General features: G+C 41.4%; 2 protein-coding genes across 2 annotated transcripts in view; one reads left to right on the plus strand and one right to left on the minus strand.

The window, feature by feature from the left end:
- The window catches only part of scap (SREBF chaperone), a 96,069-nt gene extending 72,825 nt beyond the window's left edge, over positions 1-23,244 (plus strand). Inside the window, 9 exon segments of the mRNA XM_034174359.1 lie at positions 3,433-3,634; positions 3,790-3,905; positions 10,408-10,954; positions 12,635-12,720; positions 12,966-13,048; positions 15,709-15,875; positions 16,448-16,528; positions 17,634-17,840; positions 20,375-23,244. Coding sequence (XP_034030250.1) covers positions 3,433-3,634; positions 3,790-3,905; positions 10,408-10,954; positions 12,635-12,720; positions 12,966-13,048; positions 15,709-15,875; positions 16,448-16,528; positions 17,634-17,840; positions 20,375-20,620 — 1,735 coding nt within the window. The 3' untranslated portion in view covers positions 20,621-23,244.
- A 3-nt stretch (positions 23,245-23,247) lies between these two features.
- ptpn23a (protein tyrosine phosphatase, non-receptor type 23, a) overlaps positions 23,248-25,825 on the minus strand; it is a 46,819-nt gene continuing 44,241 nt past the window's right edge. The window contains exons 21-24 of the mRNA XM_034174358.1: positions 25,576-25,680; positions 25,271-25,409; positions 24,832-24,945; positions 23,248-24,501 (exon numbers count right to left, since the gene is read on the minus strand). Of these exons, the coding sequence (XP_034030249.1) occupies positions 23,887-24,501; positions 24,832-24,945; positions 25,271-25,409; positions 25,576-25,680 (973 nt within the window). The 3' untranslated portion in view covers positions 23,248-23,886. The remainder of the gene's footprint in view (positions 24,502-24,831; positions 24,946-25,270; positions 25,410-25,575; positions 25,681-25,825) is intronic.

Raw genomic sequence — 25,825 nt, forward strand, 5'->3', positions numbered from 1 at the left:
AAGTTTTTATTCAGGTTTTTTGCATCAGTGCAACTGCAATGAGTACGGGTGGATGTTAAGATGGGACCTGATTATTCAAAACCTTATAAGTAAGAAGAAGAATTTTAAATTCTATTCTAGAAACAGGAAGTCAATGAAGAGAAGCCAATATGGGTGAAATATGCTCTCTCCTAGTCCCTGTCAGTACTCTAGCTGCAGCATTTTGAATTAACTGAAGGCTTTTCAGGGAACCTTTAGGACAACCTGATAATAATGAATTACAGTAGTCCAGCCTAGAGGAAATAAATGCATGAATTAGTTTTTCAGCATCACTCTGAGACAAGACCTTTCTAATTTTAGAGATATTGCGCAAATGCAAAAAAGCAGTCCTACATATTTGTTTAATATGCGCATTGAATGACATATCCTGATCAAAAATGACTCCAAGATTTCTCACAGTATTACTAGAGGTCAGGATAATGCCATCCAGAGTAAGGATCTGGTTAGACACCATGTTTCTAAGATTTGTGGGGCCAAGTACAATAACTTCAGTTTTATCTGAATTTAAAAGCAGGAAATTAGAGGTCATCCATGTCTTTATGTCTGTAAGACAATCCTGCAGTATAGCTAATTGGTGTGTGTCCTCTGGCTTCATGGATAGATAAAGCTGGGTATCATCTGCGTAACAATGAAAATTTAAGCAATGCTGTCTAATAATACTGCCTAAGGGAAGCATGTATAAAGTGAATAAAATTGGTCCTAGCACAGAACCTTGTGGAACTCCATAATTAACCTTAGTCTGTGAAGAAGATTCCCCATTTACATGAACAAATTGTAATCTATTAGATAAATATGATTCAAACCACCACAGCGCAGTGCCTTTAATACCTACGGCATGCTCTAATCTCTGTAATAAAATTTTATGGTCAACAGTATCAAAAGCAGCACTGAGGTCTAACAGAGCAAGCACAGAGATGAGTCCACTGTCTGAGGCCATAAGAAGATCATTTGTAACCTTCACTAATCCTGTTTCTGTACTATGATGAATTCTAAACCCTGACTGAAACTCTTCAAATAGACCATTCCTCTGCAGATGATCAGTTAGCTGTTTTACAACTACCCTTTCAAGAATTTTTGAGAGAAAAGGAAGGTTGGAGATTGGCCTATAATTAGCTAAGATAGCTGGGTCAAGTGATGGCTTTTTAAGTAATGGTTTAATTACTGCCTGGTACATAGCCAACTAATAAAGATAGATTGATCATATTTAAGATCGAAGCATTAATTAATGGTAGGGCTTCCTTGAGCAGCCTGGTAGGAATGAGGTCTAATAGACATGTTGATGGTTTGGAGGAAGTAACTAATGAAAATAACTCAGACAGAACAATCGGAGAGAAAGAGTCTAACCAAATATCGGCATCACTGAAAGCAGCCAAAGAGAACGATATGTCTTTGGGATGGTTATGAGTAATTTTGTTAAAATTTTATTAGTAAAGAAAGTCATGAAGTCATTACTAGTTAATGTTAAAGGAATACTCGGCTCAATAGAGCTCTGACTCTTTGTCAGTCTGGCTACAGTGCTGAAAAGAAACCTGGGGTTGTTCTTATTATCTTCAATTAGTGATGAGTAGTAATATGTCCTAGCTTTACAGAGGGCTTTTTTATAGAGCAACAGACTCTTTTTCCAGGCTAAGTGAAGATCTTCTAAATTAGTGAGACGCCATTTCCTCTCCAACTTACGGGTTATCTGCTTTAAGCTGCGAGTTTGTGAGTTATACCATGGAGTCAGGCACTTCTGATTTAAGGCTCTCTTTTTCAGAGGAGCTACAGCATCCAAAGTTGTCCTCAATGAGGATATAAAACTATTGACGAGATAATCTATCTCACTCACAGAGTTTAGGTAGCTACTCTGCCCTGTGTTGGTATATGGCATTGGAGAACATAAAGAAGGAATCATATCCTTAAACCTAAAAGAAAAGAAAAAAAAAGAGAAACAATTACACTAGTCAACACAAATTTTCATGCATGTCACGTCTTTGGTACTAGATCACTTCAGAGGATGCTTTGGAGTGGTTACAATGACTTTGTATCAAACAAATAGTTGCTTAAGGAGACTCAAATGAAGACTGTCACATGCATTGTGAGGAAATGTCACCTACAAAGTCTTCTCTGTATTGCGTGTTTTTCTGTGCATGCTCCAGCACACAGGTGCCTCAGTGTTAGGAGGGACCAAGGGAGGCACCTATATTTCATCTGGCTGCGACAGATGGATTTCTGCATTCATGAGATGCAATGTACTGGTTGTGCTGCACCAGTGCATGCTCACAGACCTGATCTGACTGACATTTGTTTTAACTGGACAAGTGCATTTGCATTTATATTGGTCAACAACAGTTGCGGTTTTTTGGAAAAGGTTGTTCAGACATGTCCTAATTTGTAAATTACACATCTTGTGCTGAAGCAAAGGTAAGAAATATTTTATATCTAGTACCATTTTAAAGATGGAAAGTACCATTTGAGGGCAATACTAATAAAGGTGATTGTAAATTGACATGTTGCCCTCATGTTCTAATGCCAGAATCCCTACCCTCATTTCAAAGATGGGAATGCTTTTGAATCATAGCTCGACATGATGACAGTAATAAGATTCTGGGCTTCTGGGCAGATAAAGGGTCTAGAGCTGATTTCAGGTGTTCTGTATCCATTTGAATTACATTAGTTTAATCTGTGTGGTAAGAAACAAATGGTTTAATCTGCCGATGGACCAAGAAGAACTTACAACCTTAATTGGCTGTGATTAGGCAGACTGTCAACACAAGAACTTTTGCCTGTTGATTTTCTAGTTATAGTTTTGTGGCACTAAGAAAGAGCTGCTTGAAGATGAGTGTGTGAGTTCCTCAGTAGTGAAGCAAAGTGGTCTGTGTTGCGCCCTAGTGGCTGGAAGCAGTAAAGTTCCTCAACACCACTTCCCCACCCATGCTGATGAAATGGAGGGAGGCTTCTGTTCAATATTTTATCCCAGAGATATTATTTTTAAACTGTATGTGTTCATTATTTATCTGAAACATAACTGTGTGGATTGGCTAAATTTGTCACAGACTGGTCCAATCAAAGGTGAAGCAGTTTGTATCGTTAGTATAAAAACGTAATTGTTCTACATTGGTTGGACTGATGATGTCACTGTTTACCAGATCTGAAAAAGTAGATGAGAAAACTGAGGTATAGTTGTGATTTTTAACTCTAAAATGCTTTGGTTCAAACATCTGCTAATTATTACTCCTTTCTGCAAAGCTTCAGTTATGTCGTAAGGCAAGGCACTTTCCTTGACTTTGAACTGGACTGGGTAGCGCTATACTGTTCTTCAATAAACAAACATGCACATGCTTAGTCAGTTTTCTCAAACATGGAAAAATAAAATAGTCTTGATTGTCTCTTCTTGCTCTCTTCCTCATCCAGGGTGGCAGCTTTGGGTATAGCGGCAGGTGTGCTGCTGGTTCTGCTGATGTTCTGTCTATACCGGGTTCTTTGTCCACGTAACTATGGCCAGAATGGCGTAGCTCATGGGCGCCGGCGGCGAGGAGACCTGCCATGTGATGATTATGGTTACTCGCCACCTGTCACTGAGATCTCCCCACTTCTGCTGCGAGGCCACAGGATGGTGAGAATGGGCATGGATCTCTCAAATTCCACTGCTATGTACTCTGAAGCTTTAGCTTTGGTTTAAACTACAGTTGAGGATTTGTATCAACCCAGTTGTTGTATCTCTTAGAAATCAGGTCACTTTTGGTCTACAAAATTCTTCTTTCTCTGCAGGACATTGAGTGTTTGGCCAGTGATGGGATGCTGTTGGCTAGCTGTTGCCTGGCAGGACAGATCCGGGTGTGGGACGCTCAAACGGGTGACTGCCTGACTGTCATCCAGAATCATGGGTGAGAAATGGTTTCATTGCTTTGACATGCATGTTGTCAAAATACGACAGAAATGATGTATGAATTGATGCATTCACATGACTACAAGATCCAGGGATGAGATTTTTCCATGGATCCGCGGAATTCCGCGGATTTGACAGTCCTGGGGGTCGATTTTGTGAAACGTCCAAATCCGTTGAGAAAATTTTAGGGGGGGGGTAAAAATGCAAAAAAAAATTAATGCTAGGAGTACCTTTAGGGGCTTTCACATTGGCGTATTCGTAGAGCTGCTCATTGCAGTGTTGTGTTTCATTTAAATACGGCCGATATATGCGCATACTCAACCTTTAACAGTGTTCGTTCATACTTGCAGCTGCGTGTGTTCGCGTTTTAATCTGCACACAGTTGCGTGTGCCATGCTGCACCAGTTTCAGTGCTGTTTTCTGCCTCTGTGGAAGTGCGCTCTGTTCTCTACTGCATGGTGTGGTGCGGCTCAAAAACTGTCATTTACCATTATTATTATTATTATTTTTTTTTTTTTTTTATGCAGCGAGTGCCCATTTATTTTAGAGTCACAGCTCTTTTCAGCTTTGATCAGACTGATCGATCAGGGCGTTATGAGCGCACCGACATGCAGCGAGTGCGCGTTTATTATAAAGAGTCACAGCACATTTCAGCTTTCATCAGACTGATCGATCAGGGCGTTTGATGAGCGCACCGACATGCAGCGAGTGCGCGTTTATTTTAAAGAGTCGCAGCTCTGATTAGACACACATACACACACAGAGAGAGAGAGGGAGGGAGAGCGTGCGCGCGCGAGAGAGCGGGTTTATTTTATTTTATTTTAAGGAGTCTGATAGAGGAGAGAGAGCGGGTTTATTTTAAGGAGAGTCAGACTCCTCAAAATAAAAAATCTCTCTCTCTCTGAGTAGAGTAGGTCAAGAGTATGTCATTACAACTTTCGACATGGGGATTTGTCACATTTTCAAATGGTGTGTGTGTGTGTGTATATATATATATATATATATAAAAATTGTGCTGATATGTGTAGAGATTTTCATTGTGCTAAACATCTATACCTCATAGTCTCATTTTTGAGCAAGTATTTTTATTCACAGGGTATCATATTTCAGTCAAGTATACTTTTTTGACGAAGTAAAACTGTGGACATAATACAAAATGTAGTCGATTCTACATAAACACAGCTTTCATTTGCTGTCTTATATGTCCCATTTGCTTAAGAGATGACACTTTGGTAACTCTTTATGTTGTGTGGACAGATGTCAGATTTCATAAAGGGACATTGCCTTTTGACTATGGTAAATAAAAGTGCTGATATGTCATAGTGAGTCCCAGTATTTTTATTGTTACCAGTTCATGTTTTTTGTCAAAATAAAGTTATCATACAAACTTGGTGCTTCTACCGAAGCACATACCATCGTTACCCACTATGGATGGTTACAACTTGTAATCTAAATTCCTGTGGATAATATGATTGAGAAAATTACTTCTGGACCCGCACTGTTGGGCTCCCCAGCCCTGCAATAAACCTAGTTTTAATAAGGATTAGGATCTGTCTTTATTGAGTTTTATTTTAAGGTCACTTTGGAGGCTATATTTTGTATTGATGTTAAATTGTATTTGTTATACTGAGAGGTGTACTTAACACAGTATTTTGCATTTCTCAGCAGGGGCATCACACAGGCTAAAATTCAGGGAGGGGCTTATTTAGAACAGAGAGTATGGGGGGATGTATACTGTGCATTTCTAATTAAAGTGTATTGTAGGGTAAGATACAGTATCTTAAAGATTTAACATATTGCCTTTTTAATAGCCTTATAAAAGTCCATGTTGTCATCTCCTATGACATTCACACATTATGTTGTTTACCTCAGCAGCCTCACATTCATTTTAAGGTAAGCATGAAGTATTTGACATTTTGATTCTTAATAACAGTCACTTTGCACTGAGGATGCAACAATTTGCACATTTTAAAAATGTATATATTGTGGGTGGTTATGTCCTCATGCCCCCTGTTTAATAGGATAGAAAGGTTTATATCACAGTCATGACACTTTAAATGTGGATTTTGAACAGATACTACTGCTAACTCAACATTAGTAATAATTGCCATAAAATAAAATTTAGAATAGTTTTATTAAATATAGCAAGAATCAGGTCAGAGCAATATAGCAAATATATAGCAAGAATCAGGTAAGAGCAGGAACATCGGCGGTGGGTACAAGTTGTTGTACCATGGTGAGGACAGGAAGAGAAATGGTGTTGGGGTCATTTTAAAGGAAGAGTATGTTAAAAGTGTGTTGGAGGTTAAGCCAGTGTTTGACAGGATGATGAGTGTGAAGTTGGAAATTGAAGGGGTGATGATGAATATCATCACTGCATATGCCCCACAGGTAGGTTGTGAGATGAAGGAGAAAGAACATTTCTGGAGTATATTAGATGAGGTGGTGGAGAGTGTGCCCAAGCATGAAAGAGTGGTGATAGGAGCGGACTTCAATGGGCATGTTGGTGAAGGGAACAGAGGTGATGAGGAAGTAATGGGTAGATATGGTATCAAGGATAGGAATGGGGAAGGACAGATGGTAGTTGATTTTGAAAGTACTGCAGATGTGGTGAGGGAGACATCTAGGACAGTACTGGGTATGACATCTGGACAGTGGAAGGAAGACAAGGAGACTTGGTAGTGGAATGAAGAGGTCCAGGAAAGCATAAGGAGAAAGAGGTTGGTGAAAACGTTTTGGGATAGTCGGAGAAATGAAGAAAGTAGACAGGAGTACAAGGAGATGCGGCGTAAGGCGAAAAGAGAAGTGTCAAAAGCGAAGGAAAAGGCATATTGCGAGCTGTACAAGAAGTTGAATAGTAAGGAAGGAGAAAAGGGCTTGTACCGATTGGCTAGACAAAGGGACAGAGCTGAAAAGGATGTGCAGCAGGTTAGGGTGGTAAAAGATGCAAATGGTAATGTGCTGACAAGTGAGGAGTGTGTGCTGAGAAGGTGGAGGGAATATTTTGAAGAGCTGATGAATAAAGAAAATGAGCGAGAGAAAAGGCTAGATGATGTGGTGAGAGTAAATCAGGAAGTACAAGAGATTAGTAAGGAAGAAGTGAGGGCTGCTATGAAGAGGATGAAGAGTGGAAAGGCAGTTGGTCCAGATGACATTCCAGTGGAGGCATGGAAATGTCTAGGAGAGATGGCAGTAGTTTCTAACCAGATTGTTTAATAAAATCTTGGAAAGTGAGAGGATGCCTGAGGAGTGGAGACGAAGTGTGCTGGTTCCCATTTTCAAGAACAAGGGTGATGTGCAGAACTGCAGTAACTACAGATGCATAAAGTTGATCAGCCACAGCATGAAGGTATGGGAAAGAGTAGTAGAAGCTATGCTTAGAAAACAGGTGATCTGTGAGCGGTAATATGGTTTCATGCCGAGAAAGAGCACTACACATGCAATGTTTGCTCTGAGAATACTGTTGGAGAAGTACAGAGAAGGCCAGAAAGCGTTACATTGTGTGTTTGTGGACTTAGAAAAAGCTTATGATAGGGTGCCAAGAGAAGAGCTGTGCTATTGTATGAGGAAGTCTGGAGTGGCAGAGAAGTATGTTAGGGTAGTGCAGGACATGTACAAGAATAGTGTGACAGCGGTGAGATGCGCAGTCGGAATGACAGACTCATTCAAGGTGGAGGTGAGATTACACCAAGGATCAGCTCTGAGTCCTTTCTTGTTTGCAGTGGTGATGGACAGGTTGACGGATGAGATCAGACAGGAGTCCCCATGGATTATGGTGTTTGCAGATGACATTGTGATCTGTAGTGAGAGTAGAGAGCAAGTTGAGTCTAGTCTGGAGAGGTGGAGATATGCTTTGGAGAGAAGGGGAATGAAAGTCAGTAGAAGCAAGACTGAGTACATGTGTGTGAATGGGAGGGAGCCCAGTGGAATAGTGCAGTTACAAGGAGTAGAAGTGGTGAAAGTAGATGAGTTTAAATATTTGGGGTCAACTGTTCAAAGTAATGGAGAGTGTGGTAGAGAGGTGTTGAAGAGAGTGCAGGCAGGGTGGAGTGGGTGGAGAAAGGTGGCAGGAGTGATTTGTGACTGAAGAATATCAGCAAGAGTGAAGGGGAAAGTTTACAAGACAGTAGTGAGACCAGCTATGTTGTACAGCTTGTGCTGCGTTCACACCGGGCGCAACGCGATTGACTGCAGCGACAGGTTACCATGTAATCCCTATGTAAGGACGCGTTTTGGCGCCAAGTCACGCAGCGCGACACAATGGATGTGAGTGAAGCGATTTTGAGCGATTGGCACGTTTGTGGCGCGATATTGAGTCGCATCACGTCGCGTTGCCCTCCTCCCCAAGTTGAAAAATCTGAACTTTTTCCTCTCGTCGCGCCGCGATAACCAATCAGGGACTGAATATGTAGTGACGTGGAGATGTCTGGAGTTTGACTGAAGATGTGAACATGTCCTGTATCTGGTAGCAGCCAGTGAGCAGGACTTATGTCTCTTTTGTCCTTTATTTCACAATTATGACAGAGTTTTTGGAGGGAGCAGCAGCCCTGCAGCAGCTGGGAGCGGAGTTTCTTTTTCTTCTTGTTACATGCGTGCGCGAGCGAATCGTCCATGGAGATTATTTTACTTATTAACTACACAGATGTCAAGCAAATGGTGACTGGTTTCTAAACACAGTTATGACAGAGTTTTTTTTTTTGGGAAAGAGCGAGGAGCAGCCCCATAGCAAGGAGCGGAATTTCTTTCTTTTCTTTTACGTGCGCGCGCGAGCGAATCGTCTGTGGAGAATATTTTATTAATTAACTACAGATGTATAATAAAACAAATGGTGACTGGTTTCTAAACACAATTATGACCGAGTTTTTGGGGGGGAAGAGCGAGGAGCAGCCCCGCAGCAGGCAACAGAATTTCTTTTTTTTTGTTGTTTTTTAATTGTTTACATGTGCGTGCGTGAACGGGACAGGAGGTCCTCAAACTGGGTCCCGCAGAGGCAGAAGGACCGCTGAAAGCAGCTGTCATCCAGACGCAGCTCCTGCAGCAAATAATGATACTCCCTGTATTGGAAATGTCTCATGACGTTTGTCAGTTTTCCACAACAACTCGCTCCGTGTGATCAAGATCCGTCATGTTAACTTGACTGACAACTGGAGCCGGCGAGCGGAATGGAAGCTCCTCCTATTTAATGATGCACCAGGGCGAATTTTCGCAGCAAAAGCAGAGTGACACACTGGGCAAAGGAGGTGCGTCCGTCGCCACGCGACCCCCGCGAATTTGTAGCATCTGATCGCGCCCGGTGTGAACGCGGCATTAGAGACAGTGGCACTAACAAAAAGACAGGCAGAGCTGGAGGTGGCAGAGCTGAAGATGTTGAGATTCTCTTTGGGAGTGACAAGAATGGACAAGATTAGGAATGAACATATCAGAGGGACTGCTCAAGTGGGACAGTTTGGAGACAAAGTCAGAGAGGCGAGATTGAGATGGTTTGGACATGTGCAGAGGAGGGACCCAATATATATAGGGAGAAGGATGCTGAGGATGGAGCCACCAGGCAGGAGGAGAAGAGGGAGGACAAAGAGGAGGTTTATGGATGTGCTGAGGGAGGACATGCAGGTGGTTGGTGTGACAGAGGAAGATACAGAGGACAGGGTGAGATGGAAACAACTGATCTGCTGTGGTGACCCCTAAAGGGAACAGCCGTGATTCATAATTCTCATGGATAAGTCACTATATCTTTATTCATTTATTTATTTTCAGATATAAAAACTAGGACCAAAAAAATAAAAATCCTGACCCCCACCCACCTAGGTTACTTTGGACCTGAGTCAATCCAGGCTACCAGTGAAAAGTTGCTGTCAAGTAAATGTTGTTCCAGCAGCTGTGTATTCATATAATTTACTCAAATTACTGTTTCTGGTATTTGCTTTTATTGTTTATTCCAGTCACCATTGTGGCAAAGCACACGACTTTATCAAAATAAAACCAGCAACATTAGCAGAAAACACAATGATTTTTCAGATTTCAAAATCTATAAACCCATACTAAGCGGCAGCCATCTGTATTTGGACGGATCAGTAACAAGACATAAATGCGTGGCATTGAAAATCTGTAGGCAGACAGTTTTGTTTCCTGGGGAAGTGTCTGTCTATCTGTCTGGTGAAATATTTGTGTCATAGTCCACTGTGATTGACATAGCTGACAGATGACCCTTGATCTAACCTAACTGTACTTATTGTGCAACATATCTTCTTAGAAACATATTTCATGTAACTTGTATTATCATCATTTAAAGTGATATACTAGTACATAAAATGGTTGATGAAAATTTTATAGTATTACTTCTACTCCATTGTTTTTATCATATCACCCAAACACAGAACCACAGTCTTAATTTTACTGGTTGCACAGGTACGTTTTGTTTGTTTGTGAGGAAAAATAAAATGTATTAACCTATTATATTTTATTATTAAATAGTATCAAATGGTAATTTGGTTCTCTTTTAGGCTGAGATGGAGCAGTAGCAGTGGCTGCTGGGAACAACAAGATGGCTGGGACAGTGTCAGTGGAGCTGCAGAATCAGAGGGTTTTGGCTCTGAGGGATATGACTTTTCTGTCAATGAAGATGACCTATCCGAGGATGAAGCATACGCACTGAGAAGCTACAGCATGTCATCGCGGCCAGATCTGTTTACTGACCAACCTGATCTCACCCATCTCATTGACACCAACTTCACCTCCCAGCCTCCTACCCATCTCGGTACTCCGCCAAGAGGAGGCTTCAACTTTGGGGGCCTGGTGGAGCGAGCATACATGGAGTATGAGCCTCCCTCACCCCCAACTTTCCCTTCCCCTTCCTCCGTGTGCTCCTCACCTCCCACAGGCACTCAGCTCCAAAGGAGATTGAACCTCGGAGATGCGACGGCTCCCTCGTTACAAGAAAAGGCTTCAACAGGTGCAGCACAAGTGACTGCAGACTGGGACAGTGCTGTCTGGTCCATGGAGTTAAGAGGAAATTTGATAGCTGCAGGGAGAAGCAGTGGTAAACTGGAGGTAGGTAAAATGAAAAAAGAAAAAAAAAAAAAAACACTAATTAGAATGTTGAAGATCCTCTTAGGAACTACAGCCATTTTTATATATGGTTTTCTCATTTTCAGCGCATGCCTCTAATGCTTAGCTCCAGATCTCACATGTCATACCGGGATATTTTTCATATTTAGTATCTGCTGGTACTTTCTGATATTTTCCACTTCCACAAAGCACATTGCAAGCACATTAAAATCAATCCAATGTGCATGCTTGACAGTTCAAAAGCTCTGACGCTCAATAAAAACGTGTTCAACCCAAACTCCTCCTTTATGGTTTTATTGTGAAACAGATTTTTTTTAGCCTCCCGGTATGAAAAATATGGGCAATATAGCAATCAGCACATCCGTTGTCCTTTTTTTTTTTTTTTTTTTTTTCTTGTTAGCGTGATATCTCAAGAACCATTTGACCAATTTCACTCATATTTAGCATATGGGTGAACTTGGGTGATTCCCTCGACACTTTGTATTACTGATTTGTGGAAGCCATATAAACATCAGGAGATGACATATCCCCCATATGTCATCTCCTGTTTATATGGCTACTCAATTACACTTAGTGCAGAGTTGTAGGAGTAAAATGACGACACTCAGTTAATTGAGCGAATGTTCTGTTGTTAATAATGATAAATAATAACAGTAGTGTTATGTGCAAACAATATCATTAAAATATCTTCAAAAGTGGAGCGTTATTTTAAGGGTGTTGCTAGTGGGGGAGGCTGTTCTCACCCCTTGTCCCCCTGGCTGGGGACATTGTAAAGATTTTGAAAGAGAACCTCAACTACCAGTAAACTATTTACAGCAGTGTCTAAATTACTATCCTGCAAGACAGCTTACACACTGCTTTAAATATTACATAAACATATAAACCCTGGTTGTTCAGGGTTCATTCAAAAGTGTATTTACACAAAAATGTAAATACTAAAATGATGTAGAAAATTTAGAGCTGTTGATAAATAATTTTATTCATGGTATGTAAAGTGTGAGGAAGTAGTTCGGGGACTAAACCCCAGATGGGCTCTACGTTATTGATACTCTGCTTTTAGATAGATGGTTCAAAAGAAACTCTAAATCAACTCTCATTTTAACTGGCTCCTATAGAATGATCTTTATGTATTAAACTTAAATAACTACTTAAATGTAGCTAAAATTGTGTTAGCATGAACCAAAAAGCATTCTTTATATCAGCTTTTAAAATGCTACAGCAAACCCTGATTTCAAATATCACTATGTGATATATATTGAGCTGTAGCACTGTGGATCAGTGGTTAACACAGCAAGACAGTCTTTTGTTTGATTCCACACATGCCCAGTTCCTTTCCATGTGAACTTGACCTGTTCTCCCCATGTCTGCCTGAGTTCCCCCTGCTATCAAAATCATGCACATTAGCATCTGTTCCTTTCTCTGCCCCTGACCAAGACAATGTTTCTACACCTGGAGTTTGCGCCCGGCTGCCAGACTGTGGCTGTCCACTGCTCCCAGTGTTTGGATTGTGTCTGATTGTAATTAGGGTGGTTTAAATGCAGAGGACAGATTTTGTTGTATGTGTGCACAATGACAATAAAACCGACCTTTATTCTTCTTTGTCAGCACATTGTGCTACTTCATGTTGAGTTAAAATGCAGCTTTTTGATTATTTTGTTGCAGCTGTGGGATGCAGTTGAAGGGTTGCTGCGCTGCAGTAATGAAGACGGTGTCTCTGGAATCACAGCATTAGCCTTTCTCAACAACAGGTTAAAACGCACAAACCCCCACACAGGCTAACGGGGCTTCATTTAGGACAGGCTACATTAAAATGTGAAATTAGCATCAGCCACCAATTTGTAACGACTTATGTTTGTGCAATAAAATGTCCAATGTAGAATGATTCTCCACATTTATTGATGCCAAAAACATGGTCATGAGCTGCATCAAGTTTCTAATTGTTTCATGTGGCTTCGTGATGAGTGTGGTTATCTTTTCTCTTCCTCCTCCTCAGAATCGTAGCAGCCCGGCTGAACGGCTCTCTGGATTTCTTCAAGATTGAGATCAACAAGCCTCTGAGTCTGCTGCAGTACAGGGGTGAGGCTCTGTCTTGTTTTTATTTGGGACAGAAAGGACGGTTGTTTTGGCTTTGAGTCTTCTGGCTGTGTGATTTTAGCTGATGTACTTAAGCCTCGGTCCCACTAAATAATGAGCCATGAATAATGAGCCACACATGGGTGTGTCAGTGATTATTCAAATGATGATCCACGTTTTAAGCTATCACGTATCCGCTACTAAGGCGCCTTTATGTGCCTCTCCGTACCTCACATGTGCCACGTATCAGCTTCTAGTGAGCCACGACCGACCTGTCATTTGAGCCCGGTCCAGCTTCGAATGGCTCGTGTCGTTGCATATGATCCATGTAGCCCCATGTAACGCAGTGTTGGTGCATGTTTAGCTTTGGGTTTGGTCCAAACCTCCAGCCCTCCCACACTTGGTCCCTTTAAAGTGTGGGTTTTCAATTCACAGCATCCATTCAAGATGTTGACACGTTTTAAACGCAGTCCAAAAATAGACGCTCCAGTACAGTCTGGCCGGTATGCGCCATGCGCCAGGCTGGTGTTTACCTGTGTTCCAAATGGTAAATGGACTGCATTTATGTAGCGCTTTTCCATCTGCATCAGTCGCACAAAGCGCTTTGCAATTATGCCTCACATTCACGCCGATGTCAGGGTGCTGCCATACATGGCGCTCACTACACACCGGGAACAATAGGGGATTAAAGACCTTGCCCAAGGGCCCTTAGTGATTTTCCAGTCAGGCATGGATTTGAACCAAGGATCTTCTGGTCTCAAGTCCAACATCTTAACCACTAGACCATCACCTCCCCCAAAGAGTTCCAGAGTCATTAAATGCACCAGACCAGCTAGAACCGAACTATGGGTTCCTGCACAGTTGCCTCAGTGCTTCCTCTCCCTGGCTTTATTTCTTCCGTACCTTATAAAGTCATTATGACACTGGTGATCCAACTTTTAACTGTTTTCATCTATTAGTGTCTGCAAAATCGCTCATCGGACAGTCACTGCTGCACTCCTTCTCGCTGGCTTTATTTATTCCGCGGCTTTAAACACACAGTCATTTTGACACCGTGATCCAACTTGTAACTTTGTGTTCGTCTGTTATTGACTGCAGAATCACTCTTTTGTGAGCTGCCGTTCTGAGTGAATGCTCGTCTTGAGTGTGTCACTGCATCAGTGCGCACACACCGCGGAGCTCATCTGATCCATTAACAAGATGTTAAATCTATCATAAACATACTTTTACAGCTGCTTATTTAGAAGGAATGAACATGCAACTGTTTTACCAAGCTATTAAAACATCACAAATAGTTACCTTTTTTAAGCTGTTCCAAATACGTTCTCCACCTCAGTGAACGAGAGGGGAAAAAAAGGTCTAGATGAAGCAGTCCTGTGTAATTCCAGAAGCGATTAGAGGTGTTTTTAACATCCAATAACATCTGACAGAAAATGATTAATCCTCTACAAAATAATTATTTTATATACACCGTCCAGCGCACAAAGCAGGTGGAATTGTAGTGTGCAAGAGGGCTGAGTTAAAATAGCCAGTCTGGTCCTCATAGCTGCCAGGTACTCAGATAGGGCGAGGCTTTTACAGCCTCGTCCTCACCACAAACATGCCTCTAAAATCCTCCTTTGTCCTCATAGTACCTCGTACACAAACTGCCCCACGCTGTTGTTGCTTAATTTTGAGCTTCTTGAAATTAGCGCCACGCTCAGTGTTAAGCCTCGTTAGCCGAATATTCTGCCTCTCAGAGCCACTATTCTCCCACGATTGTTCATGTTTGTATGGGGTGCCAAAGGAGAAGGGGAAGAAATCCACATCTGCAGGGGTTCAGGTGTGCACACTCCAGCTCTGAGAGGTCATCTAACCAGCTATCATGTGCAACAGCTCTAATTACACATGATTATTTAACTTTTATTTGTTTTCTTGATTAAGAGTTAGAAAACATGCAGGGCAAGCAGCTGATGTAATATTAGATGAATTTTCAGGATGAACATAGACAGCATTTGATGGATGTTATTGGAATAATGTATAGTGAAAACTACTTACGTCTGCCAAGGACATAATAAAATTGTCACCATTTATTTATTTATTTGTCTGTCTGTTAGCAAGATTACATCAAAACTACTGCACAGATTTGACAAAAAAGTTTCACCACAGATAGATATTAGACCAAGGAAGACTCCATTACGTTTTGGAGGTGATCCGGATTCTGGGTCAAGTTCCACTTTATATAGCCTTAGAAGAATTACGTCAAAACTACTTCAGTTACGGATTCTCGGCAAATTTGCACCACAGATGCGTATTATGCCATGGAAGACTCCATTAGATCCAGATCCGGATTGGCAGATGTCCAAAATCTCTGATTGCTCGTTTCTGTATGTGTTAATTGTATAAATTGTTTTAATAAACTATTATTTACTTATTATGAAGTTGAAAATTATAAAGAGACTATCTGTAACATTTAAGTAGGTGTTTTTCTGTTTGCTGCAAAGATTTACATAAACCCAATGTAGTGAGAAAAAGCACATTGAACTGGAGTCGGACTCGTAGTGTTTTTTGATGATGTTGTTTTTGAGATTTTATTTGTGTGCACCCCGTCAATCCCACCCTAATAAGGAAATTGCACAAAGTAATATGGATTTGCATTACTTCGTAATGTTATTTTTCTCCAGGTGCTCCTGGGCGAGGCAGCGTGTCGCCGTCTCCCTGTTACAGCAGCGAGGACATGATCAGCTGCCAGCTCACACGCTCGGTACAGTGCGCCCACCAGAAGCCAATCACAGTGCTGCGGGCGGCTGCCGGGAGGGTCGTCACAGGTAGCCAGGACCACACTGTCCGGGTAAACACCACCAGCTTCTACCTGATCCACATTATTTCAGTTCCTCAAATCCCAAACAGTATAGTGACAAATGTTAAGTAGCTTTCACAGGAGTGGTTTTGCTAATTAGCCTAATTAAGGTCTTAATTATTTATTAATATTTAAATTCTAAAGGAAACATACCACTTTTGTTACAGAAAGTGCAGGTATAAGCACACAAAATAAACACATTTTGTGTATGTAGAACTCCTTTTCTGTATAAATGAGCTGTAATTCATCATGTCATTGTTTTTGGAAGAAGGAACATCAGCCGCTTACATCAACAAAGACCTACAGTAAACTTTTGTTGTACCTGCTGAAAACAAAAATGCAGAGGGGTGAAAACGAATCATTCTGTTAATCCTTCCATGAGTTTTGGAAGCACCACTTCAATGATGTCTTCAGTAGCAGAAACTGTATGTGTTACGATTTAAGAACACATTTGTCAGTTAAATGTACAGAAGTTGACCAGTTTGTAAACTGAGGTATCTCATCTAGAAAATGTCTGCCTTAATGTGACATTATTATAAATTCTTCCTTTTTTTTCCTGCCAGGTGTGTCGTCTAGAGGACTCGTGCTGCCTCTTCACCCTGCAGGGTCACTCTGGAGGGATTACAGCCATCTACATAGATCAAGTCAGTAATATGTCCCATCTGATTATACTTCATATCGTAAATGGTTCAAATACTTTTTCCACCTGAAAACAATGATATACCATAGGGGTGGGGAAAAGCAAAATCGATACTCATGATATCGTGTTATTTAATATTATGACAGGAAATGGATTGGGAAAAAAAGTCCAAAAATCAATCTGTTTGCTGGTTGAAACAAGGTGGACATGTAGTACCAGTTTTAGTCAGTAGATGGTGTAGAATGTATTCTTAAGCCAGTATGAATGTTGCCTCATATCACATCTGTTGCAAACAGACTTGAGAAAAATTAACTTAATGGCGAATCATGACAGATTTCTCCAGACATAAAACTGAGCGCTGATGAATATTTACTGAAAGGAGCGGCAGCCAGAGTGCTGAAATTTAGGATGGGGTTAAATCTCTTAATTGTGTGTTTAAAAACACGACCCATTTCCAAGGTGTACATGTGGTGCTGTGGCATGGAGTCAGATGAGCCATGAAGCTGAATCTCTGGGCCTCACACTCGGCAGTAAGCAAGCTGCTGCTGCACGGAGTGATTTCTGATTTCCACTTTGGGCAGAAAAATATTTCCCATGATGTACCAATTAATTCAACATTGCCCAGCACATATACACTATTTTCAACCTTTTTTCATGTCGCCAAATCTATGTTTAAAGATACATTGACTTTCACATATAATATACAGTCTTTAGCGATGTGTTATTTAAGACATAAGATTTTATTCATCCCCATCCTGGGATCAATAAAATGAAAAAATAAATGGGATTAAAATGCACTTGTTATAGCAGTATAGTTAAACAAAAAAGAAAAAAGTAAACAAGCAGAGTACAGACAATACACAAAAGATGCAATAGATGCTATGTATTAAAAAAATGACACACACATACACACATATGTGTGTTCTCCAATCATATTGAAAAAATACACCACATTATTGTCTGACCATTAGGATTTGAAGAATGCGTAGCCAGCGTCTGTTTTAGGAACGTCTCTGACTCATTGGATTTCTTCGTTCAAGCTTTCTATAAAAATGGAAACCTATTTGAGGTGTTCTCTGACCTGCAAGTAGCCTTCTGTTGTCTCTCAGACTATGGTCCTGGCAAGTGGCGGACAGGATGGTGCCATTTGCCTATGGGACGTCCTGACAGGGAGCCGTGTCCGCCATGTTTATGGTCACTGTGGTGATGTCACCTCACTGGTGTGCACCACCTCTTGTGTCATCAGTTCTGGACTTGATGACCTCATCTGTGTCTGGGACCGCAGCACCGGCATCAAACTCTACTCCATACAGCAGGTACAGGACACGTGTCAGCTGCTCTTTACATTGGCAAGAGACAGAAACCACTCTTTCTATAAACTTGCTACTTTTGGCTCCTTGTTAATTCACATTTCTGCATTATTTGTACGCAGTGCTGTCAGCTCAAACGCCAGCCTGTCCGGTCAATGTTTGGTAGCAGGGTGCACCTAATGAAGTATGGAATAAAGTGCATTAGCTGAAGCATTGTTAATCAGTACCAAACTAATAGAGGTGTGTTTGGAAAAACTAAAAGGTAACATATAAATCTGTAAAACCAATGAATTCTGTATCTGAGTGTTGTTTGGTGCAGTCTGCCTAATGAACCATGAACCGTCTCTTCTGAAAGGATGTCAAAGTTTTTTTTTTTTTTAAGTACAAAATATTAACCCAAGTAACAAGCCGTCCACTTGTCTCTGTATCGTGTGATTTCTGTACCACACGTCTTCCTTTTATAACACTGGTCAACAAAATCTTTTTTTTTTTCTTGCATGGACTTTGAGAACTGATTTTGGGTAACTTTGGGGTGTTGAATCTGAATCTGAGCTCAGATTTCCTCTATCATATCACTTTTTTTTTCCCCCCAATCTGCATGTTCCGTATTGATGGATTACAAATGTTGTTTATTCACTCATGAGTTTGACGCCACTAATCACGCACAAAAGCAGCTTCAAAATCATAGTTTTTAAACCAGGTTTGCAAAATGTGAACAAGAGCTGTCATTGTTTATGACACCAAAAAGGTGTCACAAAAGGTGTGCGAGAGTTGCAGCTTTTGCTTCAATGCTTGATACGAGAAATATGTTTTCATATCTCAAAAATGTGATGTGATTGGCAAACTAACAGCAGATTCGGATTCAGCGCCCCAAAATGACCCAAAATCCACTGGGGGAAAAAAAAAAAACTCCATTTAAAAAAAAAAAATAGAAACACTCAGAGTGCAAACCTCCGCCAAGGCCATGGGGTCACTGACGCCATAACATCTACACGCCGTGGAATCATTGAACCTAATCAAATCAATTTAAATCAATTTTATTTATATAGCGCCAGATCACAACAAACAGTTGCCCCAAGGCGCTTTATATTGTAAGGCAAAGCCATACAATAATTACAGAAAAATCCCAAGGGTCAAAACGACCCCCTGTGAGCAAGCACTTGGCAACAGTGGGAAGGAAAAACTCCCTTTTAACAGGAAGAAACCTCCAGCAGAACCAGGCTCAGGGAGGGGCAGTCTTCTGCTGGGACTGGTTGGGGCTGAGGGGAGAGAATCAGGAAAAAGACATGCTGTGGAAGAGAGCAGAGATCAATCACTAATGATTAAATGCAGAGTGGTGCATACAGAGCAAAAAGAGAAAGAAACACTCAGTGCATCATGGGAACCCCCCAGCAGTCTAAGTCTATAGCAGCATAACTAAGGGATGGTTCAGGGTCACCTGATCCAGCCCTAACTATAAGCTTTAGCAAAAAGGAAAGTTTTAAGCTTAATCTTAAAAATAGAGAGGGTGAAGAATTTTAAATTATATTCTAGAATTAACAGGAAGCCAATGAAGAGAGGCCAATATGGGTGAAATATGCTCTCTCCTTCTAGTCCCCGTCAGTACTCTAGCTGCAGCATTTTGAACCTAAAAAAGTCTAACGATGTTTGCTCAGTAGTAAAAAAAAGTTTCATCTGCTGTGACTGGATAGCATGTATCCTTAGTGCTTGGCATCAGTTTATTGCAACTTGCACCTTTCCCAGAAGCTACTGTCATCTGAGCACTGATATTGATATTGCATGTGCTTATAGACAAAAACAAAGAAACAAAATTCAATTTATTATTCAGCTAAACTGCAAATATATGAATTTTTTAACATTTATGAAACAAGGCCATAGGGTCACTGACCCTAAAGAGATTCCCTCCTTGGCACAGTGATTTATTTCTTTTTGTCTCTTTCTCTAAAATTGTATATAATAATCATTAGATTATTAATATATAAACAAAAATAAATTTAAGAAATCCAGATCACCACTAAAATTTAATCACTTGTTCCTCTTGTCATTTCCAACCACTTCAGAAAATTTCTATAAACAAAAATAAATTTAAGAAGTATTACAATTTGAAAACAAATGCACCCGAACGTGATGACAGCTGCAACTGCTTAATGCTAACTTTTAACATTGAAAATGCCATAGACATGCTAATGCGTTAGCATTGGGATCTGGATCGTGATCCGGATCACCACTAAAATTGAATCACTTGTTCCTCTTGTCATTTCCAACCACTCCACAAAATTTCATCAAAATCCGTTCAAACCTTTTTGAGTTATCCTGCTGACAAACGCGACCGAAAACATAACCTCCTTGGCGGAGGTAAAAATCATGTTAACCAGTATAATGCCTTTGATCACAGTGCCATTGTCATGGCAACCAGATGTCTCATCATTTGATGAGTGACCCTGTAGGTTAGTCTTGATACTGAGAATGAGTTTCTATATGTGGCTAACTCCACCCAGTACAACGCCCTGTGTTTATTTGGAATCTTCTCTCCTCTCCAGGAGGTGGGATGTGGTGCGAGTCTGGGAGTGATTTCTGACTCACTCCTGGTGACCGGGGGCCAAGGTTGTGTGTCTTTCTGGGACTTGAACTTCGGTGACCTGCTCCAGACTGTCTACCTTGGCCAGAGCAGTGATGGTCATGGTGTCCGGCAGCTGCTGGTGCTGGACAACGCCGCAATTGTGTGTGACTTTGGCAGCGAGCTGAGCCTGGTGTACGTGCCATCAGTGCTGGAGAAACTAGACTGAGGACACAAGCTGGATGCTTTGCTGCGGCAAACGATGTTTCTCCTTATCATTCCTGGGCCTGGTTTTCATTGTTTTAGACATGAAAGCCTGTCTACACATTTGCAGGATGCCTTCGTGTGCGCGCATGTGTGACATGTTACAGCAGAATGAGGACGACTTGCTGCATCTTTACTTTCGTTGGCTGAGTGAAGAAACCTGAGTGGGACTTAACAGTTTGTGCTTTCTATGTTTGTTTTGTGGCTCTGCCCTCTATGCTGCTGATGTGGGTGGGGCTTCACATGGGCCCGCCCACCCAGAGAGGAAGAAAGTAGTTATTAGATATTCCCGCTGCCTCATTTGCAAGGATCTGGACAGCATGGTGGCCTGTTCACTTGTGGTCCAGGTGTGATTTTTGATTTCATTTTTTTGCAGAGAACAAAGTGTGTGTGTGAGAGAGGAGTGACTGCTGTACAGAGTAATCCTCCAGAGAGGGCTCTTTTTATATAAATTATTTATTAGCAACACTTTTTCAAATAACAGTTTGCTATAAATAGCTAATTGTGGCTATTGTAAGAATAGCATGAATGTAAATGTATTTTGGGTAATTATTATTATTTGTGATGTTAAATGGGAAATGAGTGTTTTATTTGTGGGGGTTGCAGAGGGAAAGTTCCTGGTTTGTAGTCCAGCCTGGACCTCTGGGGTTACTGATGGTGTTGGAGGGATCGCTGTGGCTTCATCAGGCGCCACCTCCAAACTTTTTAAAATCTGAGGTCGCTCGACCCAGGCTGCAATGTCACCATGTTTACATTGGCTCGCTTTTATTTTTTTAAGGTTTTTTTTTTTTTTTAACCACGATTTACTGTAACTTAGTCAACTTGACATTTTAATGTGCAAGATTTCCATTTTAGCCACACAACTCTTGCTGTAAGTCACTGTTTTGGACCTTGCAGCACATTCTGTAGCCATCACCAAGTTGTGCACTGAATCTTTAACAGCCAGTAAAGATGTGAAAACAGTCATAAATCCAGATGTGTGCTGGTGAGAGACTTGCTGCTGAAAGTTTAGTTATTTGAACAACAATAAGTGTTGGTGACTTCTTCATGGCCAACACTGAATTATTCTAACTCAGGCCAGCAGCTGCGCAGATGAAAGCAGTCATTTACGGTCAATCATTTATGTGCTGCGTTGTCCCAGTTGTTAGCTTTTAAATCATTTTCTGATGTCCACTCTAACAAGAAAAATTAACTTGCAACCCTGAAAATTTTGATAAACATGGTTTGACCCACTTTGAAGTACAAATACATTCATCACAAAGCTGTCAGTTTTTCCCTTCACAATTTGAGTTTCAGGTTTGAAATCGCTAACCTTGTTCATTTCCACTGAAAAACTTCAGTTTTTTTTAAGACTCCAAGAAGGACAGCGGTGAAATAATCTGTTGAAATGAGAACATGCAAAACTTGTCATCTATGAAATTCTCAATTTGTCTAAATTGGGAAATAAGAATGGGAAAATGCAATTTTACTCTTAAAATAAATTCACAGTACGCATTCATAAATCATTGCACTTTTTTTTTAAAGTGTATATTATGAATTAAAATTTAAGAGGGGTAGAATAGTGGAATGTAAAAAAAAGAAAATTCTTATACAGTTCTGCAGTGTGATGTGGAAACCCATGTTGATGCTATCAGGAAGTGGGTGGGGCTCCATGGTCATCACCCAACAAGCATGAGTGAGTATGATCGGCGGATTAGTGTTACCACTGCACAAGCGAGTATGACAAATAGGTTTATGATTGGAGAAAGGAGTTAAATGATCACCTGTCACTCAGACAGGCAGCATTGAATGTTTTTCTTTTTCACTGAAAACTAAAAACCAACTTAATTTGAGCTGAACCAGGAGAAACAACACAAATTTAAGCAGTTTTTTTTTTAAAGGTTCACAAGATGAATGGGACTTTGGTTTAACGTAAGACCAACTAATGCTTTATGATATCACAGCATTTGTTGACATAAGGTACTGCTGTGACCACTGACTTACAGAGAAGGATGTGTAGATTAGCATTAGGAGCTTTAGCTTTTGGTTTTAGTATAAACACACTGCACACGCCAGGGAAGCAGCCCAGTTCTGGTTCCAGATAACTGAAGCATCCGAAACATCTGCAGAACTGCTCCGAATTAAATTTCATTACAGCAGTTTAAGTTTAGGGATGACTGTGTCTCACAGGAATCATAGGTGTGCTCGTGTTGGCTCTATAACAGTGTCGGTTTAGTAGCTTTGCATTTTTCTGTCAGAAAGCTGTAGAAATGGCACTTTTTTTCATAGGAATGTGAATGATTTTCAGTGGGAAGGCTGCTGTCTCTCATCCAGATGTCAATGTCATTTTCAGACTGCAGCCTGTGAATGTTTCTGTCCTGTCTGATGACAAAGGAACATTTCCTGTGGCTGAGTACGGAGAAAAAAAGTGTCATTTTTCCACAAATGTCAGGATTGTGGAAACATCTCTAATGGTTTAAAGTAAATGTGTTCCAAGTCTCCCAGCACTGGCTGAATCAACAGGATGTTACGGAGGCAGTTTAATTTACTATTTTATAACAAACGCAAATCTTTGTACTAATTTTCAAATAAAGAAGCTTTGATACAACAGCAGGTTGTCTACTTTTTATTTTGTTTGTACAATATTCAACAGTTAGTAAAAGTTTTAAAATTACCACCAGAGGGATTGTTGTAATAGTCTTCAAGCTATTTACAGCGTTACAAAGTTAATGCTTAAAGACATTGGCTGCTTTGTGTTACCATAGCGACTAAACGTGGCGCACTGCAGATTGAGTCAAGGTCACGTCACCATGGCAGCTTCAGTCTCTGCCCAGCAACTTCACAAAACTGGTTTTCTTTTTGGTCATTAAATCAATCAGACATCATCAAGGCCTTTGTGTATCCATGACAACAATCCACCAAAGGATGTGATGGTGCATGCTGGGATTGCTGGCCACATCACAGGCATAATGCTGGCAGCGCACACGGCAGAACTGAAGACAGACGAGTGCATAGCCACGTGGTCCCAGTGGTGCAGTGATGAAAGAAGATATTTAAGAGTCAGTCTTACAAAATCATAACACTCCAGACCTTGATCATCCACCACCAGGCACATCTCGGTAATTTAAGATGACGTCTGCAGCTTCCCTCAGGACTGTTTCCATGGTGAAAATAGAATAAGAAAGAACATAAGGGCCACTGCTGCCCTCTGGTGGTGAAGAGAGGAGAAGGTGGACAGCAATCGGAGTTGTTTCAGCGTTTGTTGAGGCTCCAGAGGGGGTCCAGGCTACTGAGCGGGTCGTCACTGCCGTCCTCTCGGCTCCCATGGAGACCCTGACCATCAGCAGGTTGGAGGAAGCTCTGCTTTGTCACCCGATGCTTACCCTTGCCCCCTCCGTCCATGGAGAAGGCCTCAGGGGTCAAAGCTGCCAGCAGCTCCAGGGACGAAGGAACCGGAGGACAGCAAGAGGGAGGTGGACTGGTGCTGGGCGCTACCTCTGGGATGAGGTGAGGATCCAGTGGTGGTGATGCTGAGGGAGATGCTGCTTCCACCCCATTGGGTGGAGGAGAGTGTGACTTCATAGGGGAGAAAGATGGCGGAGAGAGAGGTGGGCTAACTGAGGCAGGAGCCTGGAGATCTGCAGGCAGGGAAGGCGCCAGGAGCATTTGGATATCGCCCGTCAAGTCTAGGTTGGGTGAGATATGAACTGACGGTTCCTCTGGGCCACAGAAGCTGCCGGCTTCCATGGTGGGGTCACTGGTGCTGGGTGGTCTGATGCTGAGCTTGGCGATTGTGGCTTGGATGGAGCTGATGGGCATATCACCACCAAGCACGATGTCCTGCTGTGACTCCTGTCTGGAGTAAGACTGCAAGAAGGAGAGAAAATTCCAATAAAATGAACAAGAAAGACTACCCACCATCCCTTTCTCACAGCCGTGTATATGTAATAAGACCGTGTTTGGCCAAAGCATACTCACCACCTAGCGGACATGCTGGTTCTTGCACCAGCTGGACCGCCGTCAATGAAATTTGCAAAAAAAAAAAAACATGCGAGCAGGGATGGTAAACTTTTTTTTGTTGTTGTTTTAAATAAATGGGGCCTTAACGCTTCCTCACACTGTTCAAATTCAAAGATTTACCAATCAATATGAACTACCTAAACTACGTTAGTATGACTTAGAAAATATTATTTTTACCTTTGTGGCTGCAGCACTGTTGTTCTTGCTGTAGGTGGCAGTAGTGATGCCATGCCGCTGAAGAACTTGCTCAGCATGCTTCAGCACTGCCTCGTAGCAGAACTTCAGGTGCAGCTGTAAACGTGACGGTGTTATTTAATTGATTATTTTAAATTCTAGTCACACATCAGATCATCAGACACATCATGACAACTTTATGAACATTCTATGGTTAAACTAATCTATGATCAAGGCATCTCAGAAAACCTTGTTGGGATGAATGAAATGAGGCAGCTTTTCTAAATTAAGTGAGTTTGTCATCCAATGACACTCAGCCTCATTGAGCCAGTTTTGCTGAAGAAATTGCAGACACCTGTGGTCCAGGGGCACCACGCCCCATCTGGTGTCGTTTTAAAGTCATCTCAAACCAACACGAAAACCAAATGCCATCGAGTCTGACCTTCTCCTGCAGCATATTCTTCCTCTGCTGTCTCATCTTCTTCACCAGAACCTGAAGGTCTGGAATCCCATTTCCTGCCTCCAGCTCCTGCAATGCTGCATACAGCAGGCAGAAGGCGCCAGTGCGTCCCACGCCCGAGCTAAGAAGGTGACCGGTGAAAAAAACAACAAAAAAAAATTAAAACTAAAGCACATGAAATAATCACCCACTGATCAAGAAGATAACTGGAAACTTACAACAGTTTGTACATTAACAAGTTTCCTTGATGGTATTTAACAGTTTATTCATCTGAGTCACTGAGTCACCTGCAATGCACCACAACAGGTGTGTGTAAGGGCCTCTGGTGGAGATAGTGTCCGTGAACCTCCTGGATGAAGCGAAGGAGGTTACTCTTGCTGTCAGGGAGCCCCCTGATGAGAAATGTAAAATAAGTAAGTTCTTTCGGCTTATCCTTTAAATGTGCATCAGAATTAAAATTATGAACACAGAAACAACCTTCCACCTCTACAGAAACAACCACTGGCATGTTTTCTGAATTAAAGTGTAACTAATGAT

The sequence above is a fragment of the Thalassophryne amazonica genome, chromosome 7 (genome assembly GCF_902500255.1).
Source record: "Thalassophryne amazonica chromosome 7, fThaAma1.1, whole genome shotgun sequence".
NCBI lineage: Eukaryota > Metazoa > Chordata > Actinopteri > Batrachoidiformes > Batrachoididae > Thalassophryne > Thalassophryne amazonica.